Here is a 20,528-nt window from a genome sequence, read left to right as displayed (position 1 = left end):
CATGTGGCATGTTCTGCAGATTCTCCTTAGTACAGATGACATTTTCTTCCTCACAATTGAATGTAAACTGAAAAGCCTGGACAATTCAACCTTAAACACTCCAGAGGGCCTTCTCAACAAAGGCATTCTGGTTATGGAAGTCTAGCTGGAGCCTCCATTCTATGGATCTAGTTAGTCAGGTGGTTGACCCACATGGCTAAGTGACCCATGATTTGGGGACATTTGGATTTGAGCTAATTGTTAGGTTGGGGGTCATAGTGTTTTCATGGTAGAGATTTGAACATTCTGTTGTTTTCTACACAAACAGTATATAGGGAACCTTGAACTCGTGGTCCAGTGGTATAACAAGGTTAAACAGACTGTTTTGGAAGTAGAATACCCTCTCATTGAAAGTGAGCTGAGGAACATTGATGATCAGCTAATGGAAGCAGAAGAAATATTCACATGGCAGGAAGAGAACTGCTGGGAGTACATTGAGTTTGTGAAAGCTATGGTTCATGACTTAGAGCAGAGACTTCAAAGGTCAAAGGACAATATTAAGGCCATTCAGGAAATTATGAAGCATTGGATGGAGCAACCCCTCTTTTCTAGAAAGGACAATAGAAAAGATGCTTTGTTGAACTTGGAAGACAAAGAAGATAGACTTACTAAGAGATTCATGCTATTCCAAGAAGATGGCTGCAGGATTCACAGGCTTACAGAGGTAATATCTGGAACAAGTCACCATGATATGAGACGAGTATGAAATTTGATATATGCAACATGCACTCACATATTTTCAACCCACTGCAAAATACATATTCAAGTACGGATGTTAACTGATAGTAATAAAATGGTGGTTTGATATTTCAGGTCCTTTAACATGCACACTATTATCAGATTCATTTATAAACCCATTTTGGTGCTAATTTTCTACACATAGCTTTAATTCCCATGTGGATCTGATAGTTACCCAGTTATGTTTTTTTAAAAAAAATAAATGAAATTTGTCTCAACAGTAGAATTGAAAGTGCCTGTTTTGGGATGTGTGTTTTTAGGAAAACTCCATGCTCTTTAAAGCAGACCTGGATTCAGATTACTGGAAAATTTACCTGGAGTTCATTGATGACATCATAATTGATGGCCTTTTTAATGCCATAATGCACAATTTAAATTTCTTCTTGGAAAACACAGAGAAAACATTGAAGCCAGCTCCGTTATTCCAGCTTCAAATGATCCTAAGTATCCCAGAAATTGAATTCAAACCTTCACTGGACAAGGAAGCTGCTGATGGCTTTTATGATTTAATAGATGAACTTTTAAGCAACGTTTTCAAAATATCTGCCCAAGTGAAGAGAGTGGCAAAACATCTGGGAATACAACATTACCAGGTAATGGTAATTACTAATCCCCCCCCACAAAAAAATAGAAGGAAGATACAATGCACTGATTAAAATAATATATGTGTTGTTCACATATAGAGGAACAGTAGTACAGTCATTGAAATAACTCCCCTCCCCTTTATTTTTTTGGCTTTAGAATGACATGGACAGCATCCCAGAGCTGTCTGAGACCAGGCAAAGAGTTATGGAGAGAGTGGCAGATGTTATAACCAAAACTGTGGACTTCAAAAACTCTCTTGAAACGTACGCGTATCTATGGGTGGATGACCGATCAGAATTTATGAAACAATTTCTGTTCTACAGTCGCGTGTTGAATCCCGAAGAAACAGAAACCCGTGCTGACATTGGCATCCCTGATCAATGCCCAATAACTGAGCAATTCAAAGAGCAGGTAAGGAAGTGGAATACCTGCATGTATTTATATATTCAGAGTCCCTTTCAGCTTAAAAAGAGAGAGTTTAAATCTTTTATCCTTGTTATACATGCTTATCTGTTGTAGATTGACATCTATGAGAATCTTTACATTCAAATGAGAAAATTTGAAGACTTCAGGATATTTGAAGGCTGGCTTAAACTGGACATGAAACCTTTCAAAATTAGTTTGCTAAATATTATTAAGAAGTGGAGCTGGATGTTCAAGGAATACCTTTTAAGATTTGTCATTGACAGGTACGAATTGTATTTTTTTGGGTAAAATAATAGTTATGATTTATTGATCTATTCTTCTCTTTTATTCAAAAGTGACAAGTTGAGACCTTTGAAAATTCACAGGGGAGCAGTAGAAATGAGGTCAGAGGAACAGCACTCACCCCAAACCCACTTTTCCCGTGATAGGAATAGAGGAAGCTGCCTTATATTGAGTTAGACAAGTAGTCCATTTAACTCAGTACCGTGTACACTGGCTGGCAGTAATTCTGCAGGATTTTTTCCTAGCCCAGCCTAGGAGCAGATACTGAGAAGGATGAAAGAAGCAAAAGAGACCTATTCCTCTGCTCCTTTCCATTGCTTTTCAGTAAGGATAGCTTAACCTACCTGTTTCCAAGAAAATTTGAAATCATAGTCTAAACAGCAGCAGTCCAATGGTTATCATTCTCAGTGCTCATTCACTGTGTACATATATCAGAAAAAGATTCTAGTATTGAAAATCCGTTGTTGTTTTTTCATAGCCTTGCTGATCTAGAAGAATTCATTAAAATGACTGATGTTGGGCTCCAAAAAGAGCTAAAGGAAGGAGATTATGATGGACTCATAGATGTTATGGTTCACCTCCTGGCTGTGAGAAACAGACAGGCAGCTACTGATGAGCTTTTTGAGCCTTTAAAAGATACAATTATGCTATTGGAAAGCTACGGACAGAAGATGCCAGATCATGTTTATGTTCAAGTAGAGGTACTGTACATTCAGGAATGTAATATTCCATAATTCTATCTGTCTGTGAAGATCATCGCTGAACAACCATCTCTCATTTCCAGAAAAGAAATAATTATAATGAAGCTTTCTCTTCACACCACATTGCTCCCTCCAGTATTAAGAGGTCAAGGATGTGTTATACATGTGTGTACACATACATACACATGATTTTTTTCCTGTACACTAAAGGTTATTAAAATGAATGGAAACTGCATGACAGCTCTTTTGTTTCTCGTTCATTTCGGTAGGGTTTGGTATGGAGAACTTCATGGCAGACACTGTCTATTCTTCCTCCCAAGTTTTTGCATTATTTTTTTGCATTGTGTAAATAAGTGTGGTGACAAGAATGAAAAACAAAAGTGAAGCCATTGAACTTAAATTAGGCTACTCTGTACTAATTTATACAGGGGGGAGTCTTTTAAAAGAGGCACCGTGGAACATGTGTACTCTATATCCACAGGGCCTCTTTTAAAGGACTCACCCTGTATCTGATTCCAACTACAAGGTTAGAAGCTTTTGGGTTTTTTGTAGCTAAATTCTGGTTCAGACAACTTGGCGACCTAAAGAGAGCTGGTTCAGATGCCGAAACGGGTGACATGTATCTGGAAGAAAGTTGGAATTGATCACTGAAATATATGAAAAGAATGAAATATACGGGTCAAGAGTTAAAGAACTATATAACTACAGTGGTGCCTCGCAAGACGAAATTAATTCGTTCCGCAAGTTTTTTCTTCTTGCGATTTTTTCGTCTTGCGAAGCACGGTTTCCCATAGGAATGCATTGAAAATCAATCAATGCGTTCCTATGGAGACCGTCTGGGGACAGAGGGGAAGCGCCGCTCTGTCCCCTTTTGAAGCAAGGGGCGGAGGGGAGAAGATCGCTTCTCCCCATTGCCGCCCCTTGGTTCAAAATGGGTCCAGGGAGAGAGGGGAAGGCGCGCGCCTTCCCCTCTGTCCCCTCTTTTGAAGCAAGGGGCGGAGGGGAGAAGATCGCTTCTCCCCGTTGCCGCCCCTTGGTTCAAAAGGGGCCCGGGGAGAGAGGGGAAGGCGTGCGCGCCTTCCCCTCTGTCCCCGGAGATTGCGGGGCTGGCAATGGGGAGAAGCGATCTTCTCCCCGCCGCCCCTTGCTTCAAAAGAGGTCCGGGGACAGCGGGGAAGACGCGCTGCGCTTCCCCGCTATCCCCGGAGCTTGCAGGGCAAGCTTCGTTTTGCGAAGCAAGCCCATAGGGAAATTCGTCTTGCGAAGCAACTCGAAAACGAAAAAACCTTTTGTCTTGCGAGTTTTTTGTCTCGTGAGGCGTTCGTCTTGCGGGGCACCACTGTAGTTATTTTGGGAACACAGTGACTCTGGATTTCTGTTTTCTCAGTCAACAGCTCTAGGATTTTACATCAGTGACTTATGAGACTTCTAAAGAATATAGTGTTTGGGTCTTTCCCTTTTCCTACGGCTACAGAGATAAGTTGACATTTTTGGCAAAAACCACCCATCTTTGCCACTTAATGCATTGAAAAGTGTCACGAACTGGTTTTCACTTGTGTTGAAAAGTTGAGAGTAGCATTAATTGTAGTTGAATTTGAGCCAGGCAGTTTTATATATATACCCACCATCCTAAATAGTTGTGGGGAAGTATCCTAGCTCTTCCAGAGTGACTCATGAAAGAACAGCTCCTACAGTTTGCAGAATGTGCCTGACAAAACTGTCCTGCAGTATGAAGTATCCAGAAACTCTCACGACATCAATTTGTCTTTGTTCTTCAGGAAATGCCTGAAAGATGGAATGCCACCAAAAAACTCGCAGTGTCTATAAAGCATGAAGTGGCCCCTCTCCTGACTTCTGAGGTTACCCTTTTCAGAAAGAAATGTGCTGCTTTTGATGTAAGCTAAAAGGATGTGTGTGTGTTTTAGAATTTGTGTGTGTGTGTGTGTGTGTATACACATGGTGTTTTTATGAGGACAAGATTGTTCACAAAATTTATTGCCTGCGTTTCTTTCATCAGGGGAAGCAGATAGGATTCAGAGAGAGATTTAGAGTGTATGCTCCCTTTCGCTTTGATGCCCAAAACCCATATGCTCTTCTTGATAAGGTAATGGAGAAATCTCAGAGGCGCATGTTATGCTGGTAATCATTCATTATAAAACAGAGATCTCTATTTACATATTGTACAATTTGTATTTGACATGTTTTTGTGTGCGTGAAGCTTGACATTTAAGTGCTGAATTTAATGTGCACACTTGTTTTCTTTTAGAGCAGCCTTAACATTTTAGAAAACAGCACATGCACATTTTAAAAATGCTCACAGATTTTGAAAAATAGCTCAGTAACATTTGTGTCAAATGAAATGTTGTTCTCCTCCACTTCATATTTGTATGCAGTTCACAGACGAGAGCTGCAGTCCTGAACTATTAAAAAGAACAAAAGTTTTCTATGTCCAGGTGGATGAAGAAAGCATGCCATGAATTGATGCTTCAGAAGGGCTTGGGCAAAGCTGTGGTGGGTGGGTTTGTGCTTCCTGTCTTTGGAACAAAGAGTTTGTAACCAATTTATATTTAAGTGATCAACATAATAAAATAAAAATAGGCATTTTTTTTTTTGAAATAGTACTGCTACAAGCCTACCTGCTATTGAATATAGTGCATGTATGCTCAAATCTTTGGTGTTTGTATGTGCCATTGTATGGATGTAAATGTATAAATCTTGAGGAGGAGAGGTTCAGGTGATAGAAATCAGTGCTACTGAAGTGAGTGTGATTTATGCTAGCTGAAGTATTGGTCCATGTCTGTCTTTTGGCATATCAAAAATGAAAATAAAACATGCACTATTCCTACAAAAAGTATTGTAAAATCCACCTTTTGTCTGTTATCCTGATTGGATTTTAACCAAACTTAACTTGTGTGTTACATCTCTAAGGCAAATCAGGAACTGGAAGCACTGGAAGAAGAAATGTTACACATCCAGGAATCTGCCAGTCTTTTTGAAGTGGTCATTCCCGATTACAAACAAGTGAAACAATGTCGGAAGGAAATAAAGTTGCTGAAGGGAGTGTGGGATATTAACATTTATGTCACAGTAAGCGTTTTTTGTTTGTTTGTTTCAAAAGAGCATTGCGCCACTGGCAGTTGTGTGGAACTGAATTTTTTTTTTTGAAAGAGTGGCAGTGTTGTCATGGCTTTTGAAAAGTAAAAAAATGTTCTTCCCTCAAAGTAATTCTAAGACCTTAAAAAAAAGAATCAGCACAGAGCCAGTGTGGTGTAGTGGTTAAGAGCGGTAGTCTCGTAATCTGGGGAACCGGGTTCGCGTCTCCGCTCCTCCACATGCAGCTGCTGGGTGACCTTGGGCCAGTCACACTTCTTTGAAGTCTCTCAGCCCCACTCACCTCACAGAGTGTTTGTTGTGGGGGAGGAAGGGAAAGGAGATTGTGAGCCGCTTTGAGACTCCTTAAAAGGGAGTGAAAGGCGGGATATCAAATCCAAACTCTTCTTCTTCTTCTTCTTCTATTTATTTTTATTTGATTTTTAGAAGACATCTGAAGGCAGCCCTGTTTAGGGAAGTTTCTAATGTTTGATTCTATTTTTAATATTCGGTTGGGAGCCGCCCAGAGTGGCTGGGGAAACCCAGCCAGATGGGAGTGGTATAAATAATGTATTACTACTACTACTACTACTACTACTACTACTACTCATTTTATTATAATGCAAGGCTACAAGAGTTCAGCTGTGGACTCAAACCTATGGAATCAAAATGGAAGAGATGAGGAAATGATAGAGAAAACCCTCCGCAACAAATCAGAAAGAGAATGAGGGAGCACCGGCCTGACATTTTGGTGGCTAGTACAGTACATGAATTGCTATGCCTTGCCACATACTTACTTAGCAGAATTTATATACCACCTCATTGCACTAAAACCACTAAGAAATATTAAAATTATAAACAAAAGGAGTTAAAAACAAATGCTTAAAGAAAATTAAAATTAACAGTTAAAAAAATATGTACAGTGGTACCTCGGGTTACAGGTGCTTCAGGATACATGCGCTTCAGGTTACAGACTCTGCTAACCCAGAAATAGTACCTCGGGTTAAGAATTTTGCTTCAGGGTGAGAACAAAAATCAAGTGGCGGCATCACGGTGGCAGTGGGAGGCCCCATTAGCTAAAGTGGTACCTCAGGTTAGGAACAGTTTCAGGTTAAGAACGGACCTCTGGAACAAATTAAATTCTTAACCCAAGGTACCACTGTACTTGCAATTCTATATTACAAAATTGGTTACTGTTTTCTGCAGCAGAACAATGCACGTATTTTTGTAAACTAAGAAATCTTAATTTTTTAAAAAGAATATTGAGGGGAGAAATAACATTTACTTCAATTTTTAAAAAAAAATACAAAGAAGAAGATTTTTAGGCTAACCCTTTCCTTGATGGGTTTTTGTGTTTATTTCTTAGTTAGACAGAAGTCATTCGAACATGCAATGCCTTAAAATAGTCCAGCAAATGTAAACTCGGCGCAAAACGTGTACCAGTGTGAATGAATCTCAAAGGACAAGAGGGAAGTTGGTGCACTTTTTATAGGTCTGAAGTTTGAACAACCTCAGAATGCACATGAAGGAACACTTCTCTGAAAACATTCCCATTCTATTGATTTTGGGGGTTGTTTTAAACAAACTTTTAGTCGCTTTGTACGTTACCATGATATGTATATGAGGAAGACAATAAATAAATAATAGCTGCCACATTGAAGGTTTATTATTTATAAAAAATATTTATATACTGCTTGCCATGGGTGAAGAAATCAGTGGTTTACAACTTCTGTACATACAATCATACAATATAAGTCATATGGAAATGTTAAAATCAGCAAACTGTTGTGGAAAGATGCATTCCTAATTGCCTGAATAAACCCTATTGGAAAAGAGAAGTTTTCAGCATGCATTTAAAGGTTGAAATGGAAGGCGCCTGCTGAATCTCACATTGACCGAGTTTTCCACAAGACTGGGCCAATGATGCTAAAGGCTCAATTTCTTGTAGCAGTCCCGGGAGCCTTTCCAACTAGGGGAATGGCTGGCAAAGTGCCTGGAATTCAAAGTGTTGGTGCTGACCTTTAAAGCCCTAAACGGCCTCAGGACAGGAAAATTGGCTTCCAGGTGGAGAAATCAAAACTAGAAACAGAACTGTTAGAACCCAATGCTAAGAATTTGTCAAGAATGTATAACTTGTTGCTGAAATGGAATACACAAGATGAAACAGTTAAATCAGCTATGATTAAGTGGGCACAAGACATTGGTCATAACATCATGTTTGCTGACTGGGAACAGTTGTGGACCACCGGCATAAAATTTACGGCATGTAATGCCTGAAGAGAGAATATTATGAAAATGATTTACAAGTGGTACATGACCCCAGTCAAGCTAGCAAAAATCTACCACTTGTCTGATAATAAGTGTTGGAAATGTAAAGAAACTGAAGGTACTTTTTATCACCTTTGGTGGACGTGCCCGAGGATTAAGGCTTTCTGGGAAATGATATATAATGAAATGAAAAAGGTACTTAAATGTACTTTCCCCAAGAAACCAGAAGCCTTTCTCTTGGGCATTGTTGGCCAATTGGTGCCAAAGAAAGATAGGACCTTTTTTATATATGCTACTACAGCAGCAAGAATTCTCATTGCAAAGTATTGGAAGACACAGGATCTACCCACTCTGGAAGAATGGCAGATGAAGGTGATAGACTATATGGGATTGGCTGAAATGACTGGCAGAATCCGTGACCAGGGGAAAGAGACGGCGGATGAAGAATGGAAGAAATTTAAAATTTATCTTAAGAAACATTGTAAAATTAATGAATGCTAAAATGTTGAGGTTTTAGAAAAATTGGGATTACGGCTGTAGAAGATTAAGTAAAAGAAAAGAACAAGGTGAAAATTAGATAAATTTAAGGGTGAGGATTTGCTGAAACAAATTTGGAAATTGGGATGCAGAAAGGGAAGGTACGGGGAAGTCGCTGAAGTAAGGTTTAAGAAAAAAAGGATCTGAAATTATACATGTTTATTTATGTGTTTGTTTGTTTGTATTGTTTTGTGTTTATATAAATTGTGAAAAACCAATAAAAATCTTTAAAAAAAGAAGAAGCCCTAAACGGCCTCGGTTCAGTATACCTGAAGGAGCATCTCCACCCCCATCGTTCTACCCGGACACTGAGGTCCAGCACCGAGGGCCTTCTGGCGGTTCCCTCACTGCAAGAAGCCAAGTTACAGGGAACCAGGCAGAGGGCCTTCTCGGTAGTGGCACCCGCCCTGTGGAATGCCCTCCCACCAGATATCAAAGAGAACTACCAGACTTTTAGAAGACATCTGAAGGCAGCCCTGTTTAGGGAAGCTTTTAATGTTTGATGGATTACTGTATTTTAATATTTTGTTGGAAGCTGCCCAGAGTGGGGTATAAATGGGTCGGGCATAAGTAATAAATTATTATTATTATTATTATTATTATTATTATTATTATTATTATTATTATTTATTAACTTTGCCTCTGCCTATTCACAGAACAGAGTCAAGTAGAATTAAGCAGGGATGGGCAGTACTGTCTGGGAAACAGGCCAGAATTTGCAGCTGCATCTTTATCTGCCCCACATCTGGCAAGTGTGGCTTGGGGTATGGAAGCAGCATTGCAAGCCAAATTAGGCTGGCAGGCTAGAGGTTCTCTAGTGCTGTTGTAGGGCTAAGTTAGGTAACTTGTGTGACTGAAGTCCTCCTGGATTGGTGGTTTCATTAACTCCTGGTCATCTACCTTGATGGTGCTACAATGCCGGAGGGATCAAACCAGCACTTCCTTCTACCTGCAAGCTCTCTTGGTGATAGCAGGGGTAAAGCACTTGAGCAGTGCCACTAGTTACCCTAATTCATTACCCTGCACACATTCCTCTGGCTTGTTTCGCTAGTTTCTGTGTTGATGGCGGTATACACCTTAAAAGTAAAGCACTTAACAAAAACAGCAACCTGTAATCTGCCCTACCTCAACTATCATTTTGTTTCCTTGCAGAAACTTGTCTCTACCAAATGTCATTGACATTTCTCTCTGTTTCTCCTGTTTCAGAGCAGCATTAATGATTGGACAAAAAGCCATTGGAAAGAAATCAGTATGGAGCAGATGGATACAGAACTCAGAAGATTTGCCAAAGCAAGTCCCATAGCTTCTCATATTTCCACCGTTTCTTTGGCTTCTTTAGCTTCCTTTTCCCCCTGCCCATGCAGAGTTTGTTCTTTTCCCAAAGTATCAATTCTTTCAACCTTCACACTCTTTTTCGACTCAAGCTTAGGTCTCTGATGCATGGAAAGTATAAAATGATGCTGTCGCTTTTACTTTTCCTGACACAACATATCACGTTAGATCTACACAGAGAACTAGCATAAAGCAAGATGCTAGAAGCAGATAGAATTTGCATTATTTCTCTCTAGGTGGTGTTTAAAAGTAAAAACCCAATTCTGGCAACATGATTACAACAATAGCAATAAAAGCATATGTCATAAATAAATCTGCTAAGTCTTTATGGTGCCACAACACTTTTTTGCTGCTTTTAATATTTTACCAGTGATATTAAATAATGATACCAAATGCTGTGTGACCCAGTGTTGTGATGCAACATTGTCATAACATTGTTGCGATGCTTTTCCTTAGGAGATGTGGTCGTTGGATAAAGAAGTCCGCTCCTGGAATGTGTATATGAATCTGGAGTTAACCATAAAGAACCTGTTGACATCACTGAGGATTGTAAGCGAGTTGCAGAACCCAGCAATGAGAGACAGACACTGGTATCAGCTGATGGATGCAATAGGTGTAAGTATCGTTTTTTAAAATTCCTTTGCAAAGATCTCTTGGCTCTTGTGTCATAAATATTGCTTCACTCATCCTCCCACCACTCAGTTGTGGCGTGGGAGGTGGCATGCTTTTCATTGCCTTACACACTGTGGTGGCACAACTGCCCACTGGGATGGGGCCGGGGCAGCACAGGGTTGGGGTAGCTTTGGGTTGCCAGTAGTGACAGGCACAGTTCCGCATGCACTTAGACACTGACAACCTGGTGCTTCACCTGCCCTTGACCCGCATTGCACTCCCTTGCCCCCAACCTGGTGCACGCAGCATCACTTCAGCCAGGTAGTCAGCACAGTGGTGATTCCCATGATTTCTATGTCTGCACTTATGATTCTCAGAAACAGTTCATAAAACTCCAATGCAGCCAGCTCACGGACTTTGTATAGCAGCTTCAGGACTTTAGTCAGGAGACTCCCTTTTCTTTTTGAATGTTAGTAGTTCATACTTCAAAATGGAACACAATCCACCAGGTCTTTCTCCTTCACAAGCTCTATGAGCAATAAGAACAGAACAGGAGAAGGCTGAAGGTCAAAACATCATCGCTTCCCATGATTTACCTCCATGGGTACATATTGCATAAATGTATTATTTCCAAATTCTGTCTCAATATTGATCTCACAAATTAAGGGTGATTCCCAACCCTTAATCAGAGTTGATTTCAGTAGGTCTACTCTTGAGTATGACTGATAGTTATGTAGGTCATCCACCACTGTAGTCATAGCCTGACTTCTCCTTTCTCAAATCAAAAAGCTTGTTCTTTATCTGTTTTTCCCCCTATAACAAATAATTGTATTTTATTTATTACATAAAATTTATATACCATTTACTGGGGGGAAATGATACATTTGGACTCTCACACCTTGCCCATGTAGAGATGTGAGCTTCATAAGTTGTTTTGAGTAATTCACTCATTAAAAGATAAACAGGCAAAACTGAAGCATGTGTTGAAAGCCTGTTGCTACTTTGCAGCTTCATTTTTCAATAACCGAAGAGACAACATTAGCAGACCTGCTGTCATTGAAGCTGCATAAAGTGGAAGATGATGTCCGGAACATTGTTGACAAAGCAGTGAAAGAACTTGGGACTGAAAAGGTTAGTCTGCTTTTCTCCTCCAAATTTCTCCTTGGATTTTGGAATTTTGAATTACCTATTCTTGTTTTCAAAGCAGAACTGATCCACCATTGTTGGCTTTCCTTCTTTCCCTAATTTTTGTACAGAGTAAGGTATAGTCAGAGTTTATTTACTTTTTCAGTACCTTTAAATTTATTTTTGTCTTTCTTTTCCCTCCAAAGAATGTTCATGTATGCAATGATAAAACACTGTAAAACACAGCAGATGACTCTGTGGTTTAAACCACTGAGCCTCTTAAGCTTGCTGATCGTAAGGTTGGCAGTTCGAATCCATGCGACAGGGTGAGCTCACATTGCTCTGTCCCAGCTTCTGCCAACCTAGCAGTTTGAAAGCATACCAGTGTGAGTAGATAAATAGGTACCACTGCGGTAGGAAGGTAAATGGCGTTTCTATATGCTCTAGCTTCTGTCCCAGTGTCCCATTGCATCAGAAGCATCATGCTGGCCAAATGACCCAGAAAGCTGTCTGTGGACAAATGCCAGCTCCCTCGGCCTGAAAGCAGAGATGAGCACCGCACCCCATAGTCTAATTCGACTGGACTTAACTGTTCAGGGGTCCTCTATTACCTGTAAAAAAAAGCAACCTTGCTGTGCTTGTATATTTATGATTGCATCATTATTTTTGCATGCTCATTTTTACTGATAAAACATTGCAGAAAAGCAATCTTAATCAGATAACATCAAGTCTTGAACAATATGCAGGAGCACAACTAAATAAAACACCATTCACAAAGAGTCTAGATGTGATTGGATGGAGATTGCACATTTGCAGTGTTTTATCAGTATGCACAAGTACACACTGAATCCCCAAAAGAGTCACAGTGCAGTAATGCTTGGCAGGGGGTTGGACTCGATGGCCCTTGTGGTCTCTTCCAACTCTATGATTCTATGATTCTATGATTCAATCATATTGAGCCTGCTCGTTTCAATGTTTTTTGGCATTTTATCAATGCACATTTGCCCTGATAATGTACAAAGCTAGAATTGTGAAAATGAATGAAAGCTTAGCCACACTGTACATTTTCCAAATCCAGAATTAATTTTAGATAGTATCCTAGTTCAAGTGAATTCAGGAGGAGGGGAATGCAGGCAGGGTGAATCAAATGTGCAGAATGTGAAAAACTTCACCATCCCTACTTTTCTCTTCTGGCTATATTTGACCCAAAATGTGTGGATTTATGTAAGGATTTAAAGTAATATGTCCATGACCTGAGGCGAGGTGGGAAACCTGTGACCTTCCTGATGTTGTTAGACTACAACCTCCATGAGCGACAGCCAACAGGACCACTGCTCGAGGAGGATGAGAGTTGTAGTCCATCTGGAGGCCACAGGTTTCCACACCCCAACCTAAGGAGTACATGAAATCTCACCACAGCCAATAAGAAAATGGTACGACTTTAGATGGATTTGGGCAGCATAGAAGAACTGTGTAATTGATTGGGTAATAACACTTGATTTAAATATATTTCAAACCCATGTTCTAATGTGTTAACCAGATTCTCATAGAAATCAGTCAAATATGGGCCACCATGGAGTTTTCGTATGAAGAGCATTACAGGACCAGTATTCCGTTGTTGAAAACTGATGAACAGCTTTTTGAGACTTTAGACAACAACCAAGTAAGATGTTATTTGCTAATGTAAATAGTAAATGTGCTTGTTGCTGAATTACTAATGTGTTTTTATAATTGGACTAAACCTAAGGCACTGTTTCCAGAATCTGTATTTACAGTGAATCTTAGCTGTCCCAGATGTTAAGTCTGTGAAATTATACGTGTCCTTGACTGTATACGGTTTTAACAAAAATTCCTGTCTGTGTAGGAGTTAGCAAAATTACAGGTCCTTGGTCTCTCTCTTTTTTTCCTAGATAGTATGGAATCATTTAATAATATGCTGTCCATTTGCAAGGTTTGAAAATGTCGTTTGCTGTGATTTACTGTAATAATAGCTTGCACAAGATTTTTTTTGTAAAACTTTTGTAGCTATGACTCCTATGCCTGTTAAGTAATTTTATTTATCCTTTAATTTTATTCCCACTCTTCTTCTTTTTCAAGGTTCAGCTGCAAATAATTCTACAAAGTAAATATGTTGAGTATTTCATTGAACAAGTCTTAGGCTGGCAAAAAAAGCTGAATGTGGCAGATGCCGTCATTTTCATTTGGATGGAAGTTCAACGTACATGGTCTCATCTTGAAAGCATTTTCATTGGCTCAGATGATATCAAAGACCAGCTTCCTGAAGATTCGAAGCGATTTGATGGCATTGATGCAGATTTCAAGGTTAATGAAGAATATCATGATTAAAATCAACCATTCCATTGTCCCCTTTTCTTTTTAGCAAAAACATTCTTACAATCTTATATGTCAATGAAATCTCAATATCCAGCTCCCAGGATTGGATGTGTAATATATATTAAATCTTTCTATACCGCTCTTCAAATATGCGGTACTCCTGTGACATTTATTCATTCTTGAATCAGAATTACCCAGTTACTGGTATTGGTGTGTGGAAGGAGGTGGAATGTTTGAAGGCAGCGATCTCTCACACTGTCACTTGACTGTTCTAAATAATATATTACAAGCTAAGATAAAATTATAAATGAATGTTGGCTGGATCCCTCCACTCTCAGCTGGTGCCTCTGCCCACTTTCCTGCAATCTCCCTGCTCCTCAGTCAGCCATACCACAGACCAACCCTTCCAGCAGGGTCTTCACCATCCCCCACAGTTTAGGAGAGCCTTTTGGGTACCCTAAACTATAAGAGTTCGAATCCCCGCAACGGGGTGAGCTCCCGTTGCTCAGTCCCTGCTCCTGCCAACCTAGCAGTTCGAAAGCACGTCAAAGTGCAAGTAGATAAATAGGTTCCGCTCCGGCGGGAAGGTCAACGGCGTTTCCGTGCGTTGCTCTGGTTCGCCAGAAGTGGCTTAGTCATGCTGGCCACATGACCTGGAAGCTGTATGCCGGCTCCCTCGGCCAGTAAAGCGAGATGAGCGCCGCAACCCCAGAGTCGGTCATGACTGGGCCTAATGGTCAGGAATCCCTTTACCTTTAAACTATAAGAACAAAGAGCTTTCTTGATCATCACTTTCATCTGCAGATTTAGGGTTGCCATACGTCCTCTTTTTCCAAGACACGACCTCTTTTTCAGGGGTATAATTTCTGTCTGGGAAATTTTTTTAAATTTGCCAAAATGTCCAGGTTTTCTTTTTTGTTTCTCCCTTCCTGCCAGGCTGCCCCCTTCTCCTAGCGGTGCCTCCTCCACTTGAGCCTCCTTTGCCGGTACAGCTCAGCCCTGCCCAGGGACCATTACACATCGCCTGCCACCTCCTCTCACCCACTGCCTCTTTCTCTCCTGGTCCCTGTTTGTATAATAATTATATATTAGCTTCTATTGCCTTAATATAGTAAAGTAAAGGTAAAGGGACCCTGACCTTTAGGTCCAGTCATGGACGACTCTGGGGTTGCAGCGCTCATCTTGCTTTATTGGCTGAGGGAGCCGGCATACAGCTTCCAGGTCATGTGGCCAGCATGACTAAGTCACTTCTGGCAAACCAGAGCAGTGCACGGAAACGCTGTTGACCTTCCTGCCGGAGCGGTACCTATTTATCTACTTGCACTTTGACGTGCTTTCGAACTGCTAGGTTGGCAGGAGCAGGGACCGAACAACGGGAGCTCACCCCGCCACAGGGATTCAAACCACCGACTTTCTGATCGGCAAGTCCTAGGCTCTGTGGTTTAACCCACAGCGCCACCCACGTCCCTTCCTACATATAGTAGGGGTATTTAAAATGAGAATCATCACAGTGATCCATTGTTAAAAGTAGAAGTCGGCAAATGTGTCCTCTTTTTCCCCCTTCAAAATATGGCAGACCTAGGATAACTGCTTGTGAAAATGTGAATGAACCATTTTTTGTCTTAACAAAAATTATAAGGAAAAGTTTGTGAGCATTAAATATTGAAATGATTGTTTCTGCACCTATACCCAGGAATTAATGAATGACTCAGCAAATACAAAAAATGTATTGGAAGCAACAACCAAGCCCAATTTATATGAAAAGCTTGAAGATTTGCAACACAGGTAAAACTGAGCTAATTGTTTTCTCTAATATATTCCAGTATACAATAATCAGCAGCAAAGGATTGCTGAATAGATGGTCTGTATAGTTTGCTTTGGGATTCATCCTGTTTTAGATTACTAAAAAAAATTTAAACATGCATTTATAATGTTTAACAATATTAAGCAGTGTGCTACAAACAGTGATGGAATGATAATCTGAAAGAAAAATAATACTGGCTAACTGCTGACCTTTAATTGGGAATAGAAAACTACAATGGTACTCATTCCCCAGCAAATACTTTTTTGGTTTTAAGGTTTTGAAAATTGAGGTTTGCATTAGATTCGATGGCGCATTAGATTCATGTAAATACAGTACAGTGGTGCCTCGCAAGACGAAATTAATTCGTTCCGCAAGTCTCTTCGTCTTGCGGTTTTTTCGTCTTGCGATGCACGGTTTCCCATAGGAATGCATTGAAAATCAATTAATGCGTTCCTAGGGAAACCGCCTTCAGACCAGGTCCGGGGACAGTCTGTCCCCGGACCTCTTCTGAAGGCTGGGGGGGGGGCGACAAGGGCTTTTCTTCCCACCCTCAGCATTTTAAAAAACCCCGGGACAGCGGAGGATTTCTCCGCTGTCCGGGCGATCTTAAAATGCTGGCGGGCGGCATTTCAAAATCGCCCCGGACAGCGGAGGACTTCTCCGCTGTCCGGGGCGATTTAAAAGCCCCTGGGAAGGCAGGCAGGGGGGACAAAGACTTTTGCCCCCCGCCAGCCTTCAGAAGAGGTCCTGGACCTCTTCTGAAGGCGGGCGGGGGGCGAAAGTCTTTGCTCCCCCCCCCGCCTGCCTTCAAAAGGTGTCCCCGTGGCGGCGGGAGGTGTCCCCTGCCCCCCGCCCGGCTTCGGAGCACCGGGAGAAGCGATCTCCCTGCAGCCCCTTGCTTCAGAAGAGGTCGGGGGCAGCGGGAAGCGAAGCGCTTCGCTTCCCCGCTTCCCCCGGACGTCTTTTGCAGCAAGGGGCTGCAGGGAGATCGCTATCTCCCCCCAGCCCCTTGCTTCAGAAGAGGTCCGGGGGCAGCGGGAAGCGAAGCGCTTCTTCCCCGCTTCCCCCGGACGTCTTTTGCAGCAAGGGGCTGCAGGGAGATCACTATCTCCCCGCAGCCCCTTGCTTCAAAAGAGAAGACCCACTGTCCCCGGGGCAAGCTTCGTTTTGCGAAGCAAGCCCATAGGGAAATTCGTCTTGCGAGGCAACTCGAAAACGAAAAAACCTTTCGTTTTGCGAGTTTTTCGTCTCGCGAGGCGTTCGTCTTGCGGGGTACCACTGTATTTATATGCTGGTGTTTGGTAAGACCAGTTTTTCAAAGTTGTTTAAATGTCTGTGCATTTTAATGACCCTAATTATGTTATTTGGGCATTTGAATTCAGCATTCCTAATTAGGAACACCACAAAGGCTGAACAAATGCCATTCCATTAATTAACAGTAAGAGCAATTCTAGACTCTAGTTGGATGTGGCAGGTTTGTTCATGTTAACAGATGTATACAGAACTGCCCAATCTACTGAAGTAAATGGAGAAGCCAGCAGGAGCTATGTGTACTCATCAAAGCAAACGATAGGGGAGAAAATTCTGTTCAGCTTGCATTTAAAGGTGAACCTATCTAATTAGCACTTTCTGAAATAATATATGAAGCTAAACAACTGTCTTTCAAAACTTCACACTTTTCTGAATTTTGCAATTCAGTTTTCCAGTCAAGAAATTAGTACGAAAAGCATATATACCAATGTAAAGTGTGTGTGTGTGTGTGTGTGTGTGTGTGTGTGTGTGTGTAAATGCTGCCTGGTGCAAAACACTCCTTTTTCGGTAAGGTGGTAGCCAAGCAGTTACGGGTATTCCTGAAAGATACAAATTGCCTGAACCCATTTCAGTCTGTGTTCAGGTGCAGTTTGGGGACTGAATTGGTCTCTGTTGCCCAGATGGATGACCTGTATTGACAGCAGGACAGGGGGAGTGTGACTCTGCTTCTGCTTCTTAATTTCTTTGCAACTTTTGATACGATACACCATGGTATTGTCGCAGGCCAGTTATTTGGGATTGGTGTTGCGGCATTGTTTTACAGTGCTTTTGCTCCTACCTAGAGGGTTGTGTCCAAAAAGTAGCACTGGGAGACAGTTTCAGCTCCATGGTCTGTGTGCTATGGTGTACTCAAGGTTGTCCCCTTGCCCCCACTATCGTTTAGCATTTGCATGAAGCCAATTTGGGTCCTGGATCCCTTACATTCCTGTTTGATATTTGGAGGAGTCACTGTTAATGGTCCCCCATTATGGAATTTCCTGAAGTCAGATAGGTCCCTTCCCTACTAAACTTCTGGTGTCTGCTGAAGTCTTCTTTATTCAAGCAGGCATTTTAGTGTAGTTTGATTTTACGCTTTTAACGAATCTTTATTTTTCTGTAATGTAAACTGCTTAGAGAATCTTGTTGTTAAGTGGTGTATAAATTGTTTAAATAAATAAAAAGTATGGGCTGTTTTCAGTTGCAGTTGTATTATGTATTTTTTCTCGTGGCACAGTTGAACGCTGATGAACATTCATATTGCTGTGCTGAAGGCAAGCGATTTAAGGTTGCAATCAGTAGTGGTGCTGGGAGAGGAAGGGCAGTGATGAAAGGCATGGGGCACAGGCACCAGCAGAGACTGTTGGGTGCTCCTGCCAGCATATTTAAATCTTGTTGCCCCCCCCAGCCCCTCCCAGTCTTCATCCCAGTATGCAGAACTGACTCCGCCAGAGGGAGGCAAGGCTCCACCACCCCATCTGCCACTGGCTGCAGTGCTGTACATACTTAACTGAAAAATAAGTCCCATTGAACTCAGTGGAACTTCCGAGTAGATAAGCATAAAAAGGAATGCTGCTGTCCTTGAAAACCAGCTTCTATACATGCATGTTTTGGTGCAAATAGTGCCATAGATAATTGTGAATATCTGAAGTGTTCCCCTTTTCCTTTTCAGGCTTTCTCTTTGTGAAAAAGCTCTCGCTGAATACTTGGAAACCAAGCGCTTAGCTTTTCCTCGGTTCTATTTCGTTTCATCTGCTGATCTGCTCGACATTCTCTCAAAAGGAGCACAGCCAAAACAGGTAAAGTTTCTTGTAATCGTGTTTAAAGCATTATCTGCAAAGAAATGCGATGAAAGAGAAGGTGATTAAAATCTGAGCAAAGCTGGGGCGACTGAGTTCCTTAATTGTATGCTGCTGTTTGAATGCAGGTGACTTGTCATCTTATTAAACTTTTTGACAACACTGCTGATCTTAAATTTCAAGATGACAAAGAGCAGTCCAGCAATATTGCCCTAGGAATGTACAGCAAAGAAAAGGAATATGTCCCATTCACTGCTGAATTCAAGTGTGGTGGCCAGGTATGTTGGCTTTTTTGATGGCAAAACTATACCTATCTGCTAAAATTGGAGGAAATGTGAAAGTAAATTGGGGTGGAAACATTCATACTGCTTTGCGAGAGAAGGGTGATTGGAAGCTACAATATTGTACAGATGTTCCTACTGAATTTAATAGGACTTACTTTTGAGTAGACATGCATAAGGTGGTGCTATAAGAGTACCTGAAACATATTTTTGATGAGGCATGAATATATATACATAATGAAATTTTGCCTCCATAAATTCTTTTGCTTTTTTTAAAACCAACAACAACGAACCCTCTTATCTACCACCTGGTTTTAAAAAAACATGAAGTTACAAGGGAAAACAATAAGTCTGTTGGGTATTGAAATGTTTAACAATGTAATTATGCATCTTTGCAACAAACTTTTCAAAACAACTCTCCCCCTCCCAAATCATACACACATGTGGGTAGATCACTTCTTCTTTTTTTAAGACAGATAGGAAGCTTTTAAATAATAATAATAAGCCAAGTAATCCGAAGGAGGAATTCAGTGTCTTGCTATTGTGATTGTTCTATTTGTGCAAGTATGTCTGCTTAATAAACCCAGGACTACCCTGGAGAGGGCCACTGGACTAGTATTTGAGAATGCAGTGGTGTTAACAACACCAGTCTTTTTCACAGTCGGCACTGCAACATAAGAAGCATGATTATGAGCTGTAACGTGTGCAGCTGGCTTCACAGTAAATCTTGGCTTGTCCATCCATTGTCTGCCTTGCTTCAACATCTGCATCTCTCCAGAATACCAAGGAGTTGAACAGGCACCACAGTGCTGGAGAGATCACCCATAAGCAATTTTTTTGCTGGCTTCTTGCATCTCTTCATAGTGAGACTTAATGTCTCAGCAGAATTATAAGCAATGCCCAACAGAAATATTGCTAAGCTCAGGTGGCTGTGGGGATGGAATGGAAAAACTGTGTGGAAGTCGTTTATTTTGTAATGTTTATCTAGGATATCATATAACATGGGTTGCTTTAAATGCAGGGGCAAACCATGGTTTGCTGCTCTGTGAGTGACACCTCACATGCTCTCCCATTACCCTCCACATGGGCATTCTGATTCCTTTCCTTTCCTTCTGATTTACTGACAAACCTCAACTGGTTGTTACTTCTTGGTTTACATACATTTGGAAGTGGCAGAGAGAATTGGAGCACATGAGGGAAAGAGGGGTGGGGAGACGGAATATATGGACACCAGACATTCCCACAATTCAAACTCTGTTAATTCTGAATTGGCCCAGTAGGTTGACTA

General features: G+C 41.1%; 1 protein-coding gene across 4 annotated transcripts in view; it reads left to right on the top strand.

Moving 5' to 3' along the window:
• The window catches only part of DNAH11 (dynein axonemal heavy chain 11), a 149,016-nt gene that overhangs the window by 26,100 nt on the left and 102,388 nt on the right, over positions 1-20,528 (top strand). For all 4 annotated transcript variants that reach the window (XM_081164247.1, XM_081164246.1, XM_081164248.1 and 1 more), the window contains 16 exons: positions 308-703; positions 1,038-1,370; positions 1,519-1,773; positions 1,882-2,051; positions 2,549-2,771; positions 4,550-4,666; positions 4,789-4,875; positions 5,700-5,858; positions 9,873-9,956; positions 10,455-10,613; positions 11,619-11,741; positions 13,276-13,398; positions 13,833-14,057; positions 15,763-15,854; positions 18,833-18,959; positions 19,088-19,237. In XM_081164247.1, coding sequence (XP_081020373.1) covers positions 308-703; positions 1,038-1,370; positions 1,519-1,773; positions 1,882-2,051; positions 2,549-2,771; positions 4,550-4,666; positions 4,789-4,875; positions 5,700-5,858; positions 9,873-9,956; positions 10,455-10,613; positions 11,619-11,741; positions 13,276-13,398; positions 13,833-14,057; positions 15,763-15,854; positions 18,833-18,959; positions 19,088-19,237 — 2,823 coding nt within the window. The remainder of the gene's footprint in view (positions 1-307; positions 704-1,037; positions 1,371-1,518; positions 1,774-1,881; positions 2,052-2,548; positions 2,772-4,549; positions 4,667-4,788; positions 4,876-5,699; positions 5,859-9,872; positions 9,957-10,454; positions 10,614-11,618; positions 11,742-13,275; positions 13,399-13,832; positions 14,058-15,762; positions 15,855-18,832; positions 18,960-19,087; positions 19,238-20,528) is intronic.

Source organism: Podarcis bocagei (genome assembly GCF_964188305.1).
Source record: "Podarcis bocagei genome assembly, chromosome: 12".
Lineage (NCBI taxonomy): Eukaryota > Metazoa > Chordata > Lepidosauria > Squamata > Lacertidae > Podarcis > Podarcis bocagei.
Note: the sequence above shows the minus strand (reverse complement) of the source record. Positions and strands in the feature narration are given on the sequence as shown.